The 12,271-nt window shown below is 46.3% G+C and overlaps 1 protein-coding gene across 50 annotated transcripts in view; it reads right to left on the bottom strand.

Annotated features, from left to right (window-relative positions):
• The window catches only part of SORBS1 (sorbin and SH3 domain containing 1), a 243,276-nt gene that overhangs the window by 68,820 nt on the left and 162,185 nt on the right, over nucleotides 1-12,271 (bottom strand). For 28 of the 50 annotated variants that reach the window (XM_082423545.1, XM_082423591.1, XM_082423594.1 and 25 more), the window contains 4 exons: nucleotides 10,349-10,521; nucleotides 8,601-8,664; nucleotides 6,685-6,759; nucleotides 6,295-6,357 (listed from right to left, as the gene is read on the bottom strand). In XM_082423545.1, the coding sequence (XP_082279671.1) occupies nucleotides 6,295-6,357; nucleotides 6,685-6,759; nucleotides 8,601-8,664; nucleotides 10,349-10,521 (375 nt within the window). The remainder of the gene's footprint in view (nucleotides 1-6,294; nucleotides 6,358-6,684; nucleotides 6,760-8,600; nucleotides 8,665-10,348; nucleotides 10,522-12,271) is intronic. The other 22 variants (XM_082423581.1, XM_082423592.1, XM_082423584.1 and 19 more) reach the window with 2 other exon arrangements.

The raw sequence follows: 12,271 nt of genomic DNA, 5'->3' as shown, positions 1-12,271 counted from the left end.
CACAGTAACTTTAAATAGACTAAAAAAGACTTCTTCAGTTTTTTTTTTTTTAAAGAATTTATAATAATCTTAAAGACACTGGAGAAAGTGCTGTTTGTTCTATAAAAAGTGTGTAATTGACCGAAATGGGATGACTGACAAAAAGCAGTATTTGCATAATCGCTTGCTTATATCAATTAAATTTCAATTTTATGCATTTGTTAGGCCTTTAAACTTAAAATTATTTTTCTAATATCAGTGGCTCATTTTTAACACAATCTTTTTCCACTGCTCAAATTAATCCCTTTTCCTGCTTTACCCCACACACTCAGGAGGAGAAAGGATAAAGGGGTCAAGATAGACACACACACACACCCACCCACCCACCCAACAAACAAAAATGGTCAAACGAAAAGGTACACAGAGGTGGGTATCCAGGCTAGGTGGGATTGGGGAGGAAGAATAAGAGAAAGGGGGAGTGGGGCAGGAGGGTCAGGAAGAGTCCAGGGAGCTTGGGGGAACAGCCCCCAAATCGTTTATGTTCTGGTTAGAAGCAATCAAATTCTAAATAATGAAAAAAAGATCAATATAGGCTGTTAGAGTAGCTACAGAAGACAAATTCAGAAAAAAAATCAAATGTGAGGAGTAAAGAGAACGAGGTGGCACAGGACAGGAATGAAAGGAGCAGAGGTCTGGGAGGACCAGGGGGCTGCAAGACAACTCACCGGCCTCATCTCCCGGGGCGTCCCTCCCTCGAAGGTGGAAAGGGACTAACTGCTCCTCTCTCTTAACTATCTCGCAGGTCAGACTTCTGCGCTTGCAAAGCAGAGGACTTCTGGGCGGCTCTGGTTAGGGGAGCAAAGGTGATGGCTGCGAGCACTCAGCCCCTCCTTCGGGCAGTACTCGCTGCAGTTCGGGCACAGATCCTGGCCAGGCATCTTTACGACAGAACCATTTGCTTGAATTCAAGCAAAATAAGGCTATTCTCAGAAATCCTTTAAGGCCAGTAGAGGATTATCTTAAATATAGATATGCTTGGGAAAAATCAGCCTCCTAAATCCTTGCCTTAGTGCATCCCCATCTAGGAACGGGGAAGAAGCTCAGTGAGACTGACCACTATGACGTGATACGTCACCACAACCTGAGCAGGTCCTGAGGTTGTGTCTTGAGTCACTTCACCAGGAGGTGGCAGTGGCCACCATCAGCCTGACAGCAGTGGAAGAGGCATCCAAAACCAAGGGAAAAAGCTGGGCTCTGAGATTTCACCCTTGGCTGATACGACAGCCCTTTATCCTGACAGGACCAAATGGGTTCTCACTGGCATGGACCACAAAGTAATACACCAGTTCCTCGGCTTTGCTGATTTGGAGGCATCATTTGAAAATATCTCCCACTTTCTTGACATGAAGCACGTCAAGAGAGCCAGCATCATCTGGCCATGTTCAGAGTAGAAAAGCGAGTTCTTTTCAATCTATATTCCCCACTCTCATTCTATATTCAAATCCCCAAATTTGCACTGGCGAGTATCTCCTTCCATTTTTGGAGGATGAAAAGGGTGGCATTCCTCCACTGCAGTGGTTCTCAGCCCTGATCATGTGCCAAATTACTTGGGGAGCTTTCCTAACCTCATATTCCCGTATGCCACACCGGGAGACTCTGGCTCAGCCAAGCGAAGCATGACTGACTCAGAAGCAGGGCAAGCTGGATGCCTGGAGTTAGGCATCAGAGAGCCCCTGGCGAAGGGGCCAACCAAGAACACAGAGTGCAGCAGGAGAGGGAAAGGAATCAGCAGAGGAAATAAAAAACCCATGTCTGGGGGACCCCGGAGACCTGGGTTTGAATCCTGGCTCGGCCACTTGCTGTGTGACCTTCCACAAATTAATTAACCTTTCTGAGCCTCATACCCTTTATCGACAAAAATGGGGACTCACCTCATGGGGTTGCTGCGAGGATGAACACGAGATAACAATTATGATGCACCCAGCATGGAGCCTTGTATTCAGTAAGGGCTCAAGAGATGGCAGTGCCAAGCACAGTCACTGCAGTGGTTGTGCTATTACCACTATTAACAGGATTCCACCACAGGGCTATTTCCTAAGGATGGGGGCAGTGGAGGGCTTTCTGAGGCTGTTTCTCCACAGCATGTCCCTCTGGCTCCTGCTTCAGGAAGAAACCATGGGCAGGATGTCTGAAGACTCAGTCTAGCAGCCCTTCCATGGTCTGGGTGCAGCAGTGGGTGGCACTGGCTCTAGTCTCTATCAACATCCCCTCTCCCCACGCCCACAGCCAGAAAGACCTAGTGGCATCTCAGATGCTGGGAAGGGACATGTGCCTTTAAGAGAGAGACTGGAGTGTAATTCACAGACAAGTAGCTTTGGGTCAGAGAGGAAGGAATGATGGGCAGGAGAGGGTGGGTCAAGGGAAGGTTTAAAAGAAAAAGAAAGTAAAGTCATCCCCAATGGATTTCTGGTAAATTCTTTTTATTTTTGATAAGCTTTCTAGGGACGAGGGTATATAGAGAAGTTATACGAAATAAGTCTTCTGAATTCATTCTACTCTCCCCAAATTTCCTAGCCCTAATTCCTCCCAACGACCCCATGAGATAAAGAATAATCAGACAGAGGCTTCCCTGGTGGTGCAGTGGTTGAGAATCTGCCTGCCAATGCAGGGGACACGGGTTCGAGCCCTGGTCTGGGAAGATCCCACATGCTGCGGAGCGACTAGGCCCGTGAGCCACAATTGCTGAGCCTGCGCGTCTGGAGTCTGTGCTCGGCAACCAGAGAGGCCGCGATAGTGAGGGGCCAGCGCACCACGATGAAGAGTAGCCCCCACTTGCCGCAACTAGAGAAAGCCCTCGCACAGAAACGAAGACCCAACACAGCCATAAATGGATAACTAACTAAATTAAAAAAAAAAAAAAAAAAAAAGAATAATCAGACATAACCGTTGCTCCTGTCCCATAGAGTGGTCTCAAAGATTATAAAATGATTAGAAGTGACTGCACCTTGTTGGAATTTACAGGCTTCTTTAAAAGTACATTTTAAATCTCACTGATTAAGACATGATAATTCTATTTGTCTTCTGAAAGTCTGGCCAGAAGTTTACTTTTTCACTGTAGCTGAGGGCGGGGGTGGAGGAAGGTTGCTAAGCTTGACACAAGCTTTCACATAATCCTTCACTATTTAGGAGAATCAGCTTTGAGACACTTAGAAATGTCTTTTTTATACTGTATGATCAACTAGAATTTAGACAAAAAGCAGCAGCCCTTAGGCTAGGTTTTGATAGGTCTATTGCAAATAATCCTAGTTTCAAATTCTGAGTTCAAACAAAACAAAATAACCAGCAGCAACAACAGTCTTCTCCCCGAAGGGGACAGACTCCAGAATGACAGCTCACATTTCTCAGTAAATCTGTCTATTTTTTAATGCTCGTTAAAAACTATGCGTAGAGGCTGCCTCGGTTAGGTGCTAATCCATCTTTAACACCCTTCTTTGAAAGGGATAACTCCTTCCCATGTTAAGAAGGGTGTGCAGAGCCCAGGGCCACCGACTGGTAGCACGGGGCTGGAGTGGTACCGAGGGCAAGGCGGAGGAGGACCTGCCAGAACTCACAAACATCTAAACCACAAACCTGAGACTCTCTCATTACTTTAAAAAAATTAAAATGAAAGTAACAATTCTTTAAAGTGAGCTAGCTCAAAGATTTCACTCGTTTGTAAAAAGCCTTCATCTAATTGAATACATCTGTGATCTACTTCTGAATCTGTCATCTAGGCAAGAGCGGGGGTGAGACAGAACCTACCCTGTTTTTAAAAAAATCTCCAGGGAAGAAGACTTCTTAGAAACTTGTGTTGAAGTCTAATCATCTTGGTTATTATGAATCTTTTATATCCAATCTAATTTTCTTCCTCTTTATCCTTTAAGATGATTTCTTCCTTTTTGGTCTTTGAAAATAAAAACTGGTAAGGTCTGCTTCCTAAATTATAAGTGAAAACTTATCATGTCATCCCTTACTTTTTTTTTCCTTTTTTGGCTGTGTTGGGTCTTTGTTGCTGCGCCCATGGTTTGTCTAGTTGCAGCCAGCGGTGGCTTCTCTTGTTGTGGAGCACGGGCTCTAGGCACGTGGGCTTCAGTAGTTGTGGCTCGCGGGCTCTACAGCGCAGGCTCAGTAGTCGTGGCGCACGGGCTTAGTTGCTCCGCAGCGTGTGGGATCCCCCCAGACCAGGGGTCGAACCCGTGTCCCCTGCATTGGCAGGAGGACTCTTAACCACTGCGCCACCCTTAACCACTGTCCCAATCCCTTACTCTTTATGCCTCGTGGTAAAATAAGCCCGACTTGACGTGTACCACCAAGCAGACGGTATCGTCAGCCAGGGTTGCTAGGTGCTGCGCCTGATGACATGGCAGCTCTGGGTGTGAGGCCAGAAGGTGAAACCCTGTCTTCAGCTCAACAGCCAGGCTGACTGGAAGCTGCTGGCACTGCCTGCGACAGGCCTAAGGCATTCTTCCAGGCTGATGGGAGTCACTGTTTTTCTCCACAGGACTCCTCCAGGTGGCCTTCCTCTGCCCACGTCTATGGGATTCTACACCTTCACGCATGCCGTGTGCTGGTCATCTTCCCTAGAAAGGAATCCTATCTTATGAGTGGGTTGGGTTCTCCAAGTCCAAATAAAGCACAAATCAAAAAACTGCATTTGATCAAAATTACCCTAAAAAAATTTCTCACTCATCCAGTTCAGTTCATTGTTTCTGAAGCAATGTTTTTTGGCTAGAATCAGCACCCCCAGAGCAAAAAACTAGGTTATCCCACACCAGATACACTCTTGCTGGAAGGAGGTCACTGATTGAAATGAAATCAACAGCTTTTAATTTTTTAAGTATCACTTCCTTCCGTAGACTTTTCTTTTTGTTCACAATAGGCCCCAGGCATGAAAGGGTTGGAAACCACCGACTAGCACATCACAGGCAGACTAAAAATGGAATATGGTATTTTAACTAAAACTGTATCTAACACATCTCAGCATGTCATCGCGTATATGTTAAGTGATCAATGAAAGTTTGGTGAATGATTGAATGGACGACTTCACCAATGATGAGAAGGGCTGGGCAGGATGGTTTGCTGAGCTAATTAGAACAGAGAAGCACTTGAAGAGGGGACTGCACTGGGCTTCATCCCTAGAAAGAACTCTGCTTCTGAGGTCCAAAGCCTTCACTCAGCCAACACTCTTCAAGCATGTGCTAAGGACCTACTGTGTGCCAGCAAGGTTTTCTGGGGCCTTCTGGACACGTGCTCTCACAACTGCCACCACGCTGGACACAGTACGATGAAGTAGCCTTGTCTAACTCCCTGCCTGACGTGAACTTGGGAGAAAAGAGGACATATCTTATTCACGGCACTGTCCTCAGTTCCAAGGACAGCATGTGGCGCACACACGTGCTCGATACTACTTGAATGAATGAAGCTCAGAGCTCTCAACATCTCATCCTAGAAGAGCATTTAATCAAAGTGCCTCCTGCCTACCCCACCCACTCCTCTCTTTCTGGGTCACTCATCTAAAAATCAGACAATCCCTGCGACTAGAATAATTCTCAGGATGCTGCCCTTCACTCACCTTTTAGAACCTTCTTTGACACCTAGGCTATTTACCCCAGAAAAGAATATCTTTTAGATACAAGTGTGGCCATCCTCCCACAGCAGGTCCAAATTCCTAGCCAGCTCTTTCATGAAAAGGTTTCTAGCTTGGTCAAAACCCTTATTTTCAAGGGCTATCATCTCCCACCATGACTGAATCCCATACCTGGATAGGTCTTGGGGAATTCCCTACCAAGGAGATATACCTGGAGATACACCCAGGACAAGAGGGGTCCAGTGGAGAGTTAGTTGCACATATGGGAACCAGGTAATGTTTCTCTTGTGGACGCTGGCACGTCTACCTCCTGCCCATGAGCCATAATGACTCAGCTTCCCCGAGTCAGTGTGCCGCCACCGGCATCACGTGACCACCCCCAGATACAAAGCCCTGGGTATCTGAGTACAGGCAGCTTTTCCCAGAGCCCCCACATGTTCAAAGTATCATAACTAAGTCACACTGGTTACCCCATTAATCTTGTAAACTCCGAGGGAATAGGATTAAAATATCACCTGGATAGACTCCTGTTACACAGTCAGCGAGGAGCAAGAGAACGCCACAAAACACAAGGTTAGAGGGAAGCAAATGATGGGGAGAGAGCTCTTAGCCACCAGGAAGAACCCCAAGGCGAAAAAGAAAGTAACAGGATCGGTACAAAGAGAGGCACATGATTTTCCTTTAATTACCTTCAGATTTAGGACTAGGAGTAGATGCAGGAAACTGGTAGGTAGGAGTGTAAGGATTGTCCTCTGCAGCAGAGAAAAGCAGTGGATTTTCAAACCACCCACTACGGAGTGGAGGAAGTGACAAATCTCCAACTGATTCTTTCAAATGACCCATTACCTATTTTAGTGTTATTAAAGCACACAGCATCACACTTGAAAAGAGATTAATGAATTAGAAAGGACTTGGTTATTTTAATATGGCACATCATGCAAATCAGTGAAATAAAAATTTCTGCCAACCAAAAATGACTATAAAAACAAAATCTAAAAGCCAAATCTTATTCCTAAAATGGAACTAGAAGAATTAATTGAAGGCTAGGACAACAGATACACTGTCTAAGTTCATGGTACCTTCAGAATTTTGCTGGATTTCAGGAAGTTCAGGGAATTGGTACGTAGGGAAATAAGGGTTTTCTTCAGGAGTGTCTAGGCAGAGGAGCAGGTTTGGGAGAGAGAATAGAGGAAGATACAAATGGAGAGAATGAACGAATAGGAATCCACACACAATTCAGGCTCCTTGAATTCTGGAACATACTAAGCTTCACCAGGGATGAAAGAAATTCAAATTTCTTTTAAAAATCCAGTCCTTTTGCCTGAATTACTGAGACACGTCTAAAGACACAATATCATTTCTCTTCTTGGACAAAGAATTACATAAATACAGTCTCCGATAAGCAAAAGGCATTTAGCACAAAGCTTCAAATTTTCACCTTTTATGGGCAAAAAATATTAAGTATGCTAATAAACTGTGTGTAAAGAAAACAACTGTCATCAAATGATTTTTTTAAAAAAATCAAAGCTTGTGCTGTAGACATTAGAATCAGGGCAAATTAGTGGATTCTTAATTTTCCAAATACCTCTGCCTAGGGCAGGTAGTTTCGCTCAGAATCTGTAATTTAGGTTGAGTTATCATCTATAATATATGAGAGGACCCATGCTGCCTGAGGGGCAGAATTACTTATTTTTCACATATGCACCTGTGTCTCGGCATTTGGGCCGCCAAAGCTGGATCTAAAGGTGAGAGAGACACAGATTGCTGGGGAAATGGACATTAGCTTTAGGAAGTGACCAGTGGAACTGACACCATCTGATCAGACAACCAGCATCACCACCGTGACTGAGCTCATCTACCTCAAAAAAGAGTGAATTTACTCTTGGCTCAGAAACACTAAATACTGAGCATCTCAAAATTTAGAAACAAATTGAAGAGGGGTACCCCCAGGTTCATTCTAACTGCAGGAGCTAATTAACAGTGATGTTAGCTGGCAGCCACAGTTAATCAGAGAGACTGGTCATCTGCGGCATACGCTGACCAGACAATGATCAGACGCTTTTCCTTTGCCTTCGCGTGTCTTCTGTGCCAGGCGGCCAGACTGGATTTGGCCACAGGGAAGGACAGGATGCTCTGCCTGCAGGAGGAGTGGTACCCTTCCCACAGTGAAGCTGCATCCCTGCCCAGCAGCTGAGTGGTGGCACAGGCGGGTGGGAGCTGTGGGGCTTGCAACCTGCCTGAGCACTGGTCTGGGGTTCTCCCACCATGCTGGGTCCCCTGCTGGCAGCCCAGCAGGCCCCTGATTTGGAAGCACTACTCTCCCAGCTTGAGCGGGCTTTGTTGTGTCAGCTCTGGACTGGCTCTCAGGGCTCCCTGCCAAGTGCTGGCTCCCCTCTGGGGAAGATTATTTTTCACATTAACACCGTCATACAGGTGCACCATGCGTCCTACTTCACAAGGCAGAATTTGCTCTCATTTGGACCCTGCCACATCCCTCAGAGGAAGGGGAGGGGAACAAACACAAAGAGAGAGGTACATGATTGGCCCATGGTCACATGAGTGCTTGGGGGACTGAACCCAGATGAGGACACTTTTTAACTCCCAGTTCATGCCTTCTCAACTTGCTCTGCCTACAGGGCAGTCATGGGCAGACACCGGGAGGTGCACCTAAAGCCAGAAGCAGGTGGGAGTCGAAGCTGCTCACATCCCAGGCAGGCAGATGCTAAAGAACGCAGGCAGAGTGCTGGGCTCAGCCTGCTGCATCCCCAACATCTGGGAGGGAGGACTTGAGAGCCGACCTCAGCTCCCACATGTGAGGCAGGCGCACAAGCTCTCCCGCCCTCTCTGCTCTAAAGGTGCATAGCTGGGCTCAGGCAGGCTGGGGCCTAATGAGGTCGAGCTGCAGGGCCCAGTCTTCCGGCCAAGTGAGTTTAGGTTCTCACCGCAATAGTCAACATATGGGCACAGCACAGCTTCTACAAATGAAAATCAATACCTCTGTTTAGTTTGTGGATCTGCTTAAACATGGTCTTGTACCAGTCTTTTGATCTCTCGGTGTTCTGGAGAAAAAGAGTAAAATAAAATGGAAATCTCAGCACATTTCAGAACTTCCATGATTACGAAAGCAAAATGCAAAGTGACAACGTCTCAAGTCAAAACTCATGTAATTCTATACATCTCTGTGATCTCACATGGAAATCTTTTAAATGCAAAACTGTTGAGACAGAACAGACAAACCAAGGGATTCAGACCTGAATCTACGGGGTAATATTTGGTCAAAAGGAGGCAGGTTTTGAAACCAGTGGACGAGGACCCACTTGAAATGTGTCCATTCTTAGGTAATTTTTAGAGAGAATCTCTCTCCATATATAGACGACTAAACTGAAGTAAAGGCTCCTAGAAACGGAAGAAACAGGAACATATGCTATCACCCATTTCAGGTTACTCTGTAGAAGTATATCTAAGCCACCTGCATAGGGCTAGATTTAGCATGTATACATTAAAACGTAACCCATTATAGCATCCAACGCCAGAGAGTTTCCATCCTAACCACAAAGCTGGGTTGTTTTTTAAGATAAAAATAAAACAAGGAAGGAGACAGGTGGTTAGATCAGATACTTTCACTCCCACCTTACAGATGAGAAAATGTGATACAGAAAGTCAAAGGTCACAGAGCAGGTGAGCGGGAGGGCTGCCCAACAGGATGGTTAGCGGGAAGGGTCTGCTCTGTCACCCACAGGTTGTGCAATCCTGGGCAAGTAATCCCGCCTGAGTCCCTGTTTCCTCATCTATAAAATGGGAATGATATTAGCACCTACCTTGTACGGTGAATCATGTTTAAATGAGATAATGCATTAGCAAACGAACACTGCGATCATTATTAGTAATAATTCTTTCTACTACTTATTATTATTATTGGAATACTTATTATTCCTTAGGACAACAATTCTTTTGAGGCTTAGCCCACTGCTGTTTCTATCAGCCTCCCCCAAAGGGACACAAAAACCTGTCCTTTGCTCAATGGAAATCACAGAGAAACACATCACAGCCAGTGTTCTGGTTCTGGCACATGGAGAGGGATGGGGTTCACCCCAATCCAGGTTCAAATGTGGGGCTTCTCTGGGATCCCAGGGCCTGCAGGAGGCTGGCAGGCCTGCACAGCGGGGAGGGCTACGCCAGGGCTGCCACGAGACCCACCCTGTTCTGAGGCCTTGCAGGCTGAATCCACCCTGTGTGTCCCCGAGAGTCTCCCACTCTCCCTGGATGACGGGCTATCTCCCATCCAAGGCAACTTCTTCCTGAACGCATGGTGGCAGGGACCCTGAGCCTCGCACTCTTCCCAGGGTTCTCTAACCCTGGACTACAGCACAATAACGAAGGACACTGGGAAACACTGCCCACGACCTTCTCCTCTTGAACACACACATGCCTGAAGCCTCTCAGAAGTTCTGCCGCAGAGAAAGCAACCTGCCTTTGTTCCACCCAGCTTTCCCCCACATTCATCGGACCATGAAACCCTTTTCTCATGGATTTACTAACAGCTAACATATGCTTTGGGAAAAGCTGTCGCCCAGCTCTTGGACGCTCTGTAGGCCTCGGTGGGCTTAGAGAGAAGGCAGTGCTGAGGACCCTCCTTTTGGGGTCTCTGCCACCCACAGACGGGGTTCACATGGACCCAGGGGTGGACACCCGTCACTGGCTTAGGACAAAGCCTAAGAAGGACCTGTAGGTCGGCACTCGTACCCGGAGTGGGATGCCCACATCATCCATGGAAACATCGCTTAGGTCCTGAGTGCTCTTTGCCGCCCGCCTGCTGTCATCCTTCACCTTCTTCTCAGCAGCCCTGCCAGGGGAGGTGGGTTTTTCCTGAGTTGGTGTTGAGTCCTGCTCTCCCACTCTTCTTTCCGAGACAGGATCTGGAAAAGAAAAGCAATCATTAGCTCTTCTGGTGGCTCCAAAGCAAATTCCCCACAAACAATCCAGCTAGGGTAGAGTGTGTCGGCCAATTCTCAATTGCAAGGAGTTGTGCTTAGAGCAGGGGTCAGCAAACCATGGCCCAGCCCCCGGTTTCTGTAAATAAAGTTTTATTAGAACACAGCCATGCCCTTCGCTTATGTATTATTTACTGCTGCTTTAGAGCTACAACGGCAGAGCTGAGTAGCTGTGACAGAAACCGTATGGCCAGCAAAGCCTAACATATTTACCATCTGGCCCTTTTTTTTTTGTTTAGTATTCATTTTTTATTTATTGGATGAAAGATTAGATTCTGTAGTGTTTTACCATTTTCAAAAGTTTCACACACATGATTTCATATAATCCCATAATAACCCTTTGTCCTCCTACCCTTACATTGCCCCTCTCCCCTTCTTCTTACCCCACTGGGAACCACTAGTTTATTCTCTATACCTGGGTCTGTTTTTTTGTTTTATTCACTAGTTTGTTGTATTTTTTAGATTACACATATAAGTGATATCATGGCAGTATCTGTCTTTCTCTGACTTATTTCACCAAGCATAATGCCCTCCAAGTCCATCCATGTTGCTGCAAATGGCAAAATTTCATTTTTATGGCTAAGTCGTATTCCACTGTATACATACCACATCTTCTTTATCCATTCATCTGTTGATGGACACTTAGGTTGCTTCCATACCTTGGCAACTGTAAATAATGCTGCTATGAACACTGGGGTGCATGTATCTTTTCAAATTAGTGTTTTTGTTTTTTACAGATATACACCCAGGAGTGGAATTGCTGGGTCATATGGTAGCTCTATTTGAGGTTTTTTTTTTTTTGAGAAACCTCCATACTGTATTCCGCCCATTAGGCCCTTTTAAAAAATGTGCGGGGCTTCCCTGGTGGCGCAGTGGTTGAGAATCTGCCTGCCAATGCAGGGGACACGGGTTCGAGCCCTGGTCTGGGAGGATCCCACATGCCGCGGAGCAACTAGGCCTGTGAGCCACAACTACTGAGCCTGCGCGTCTGGAGCCTGTGCTCCGCAACAAGAGAGTCCGTGATAGTGAGAGGCCCGCGCACCGCGATGAAGAGTGGCCCCTGCTTGCCGCAACTGGACAAAGCCCTCGCACAGAAACGAAGACCCAACGCAGCCATAAATAAATAAAAAAAAAAAAAAAAAAAAAAAATGTGCGGACAGTGTGGTAAGTGCCCTATAGAGGTCTGTACTTGGTGCTCCAGACATCCAGGTAGTTCTGACTTTTCTAGGAAGTCAGGGAGCAGGTAAACCACACGAGGATGGCCAGACACTACTTGAAAGTTCTTGTTTCCCCTTGAGGAAGTCACTTAACTTTTCTGTGCCTCTGTTTTCTCATCCAGAAACGGGGATAACACTTCAACTGGCCAGCTCACAGCGATGTTGTGAGGACCCAATAAGATAGCTTACGCCAAGTGCTCAGAAAACGGTAAACTGCTAAATGCACATTAGAGTTTATTTAATTTCATCCAGGATTGGAAGCTACAGAGAGCTAATAAACATACCATGTGTGGTCTATAGATTATAAAATGACTTAGTGTGTTCTGTTACTCCAAGGCATGCCATTTATTTACGGGAGGCGTTTACAAAGCACCTGCCAGGCGCTAGGCGTTCACATGTGCTGAGGACATGGGGGTGAACCTTTCCCAGCCTGGCCTTCAAGGAACTGACGGTCTAGT

The sequence above is a fragment of the Balaenoptera physalus genome (genome assembly GCF_965194825.1).
Source record: "Balaenoptera physalus genome assembly, chromosome: 14".
Taxonomy (NCBI): Eukaryota; Metazoa; Chordata; class Mammalia; order Artiodactyla; family Balaenopteridae; genus Balaenoptera; species Balaenoptera physalus.
Note: the sequence above shows the minus strand (reverse complement) of the source record. Positions and strands in the feature narration are given on the sequence as shown.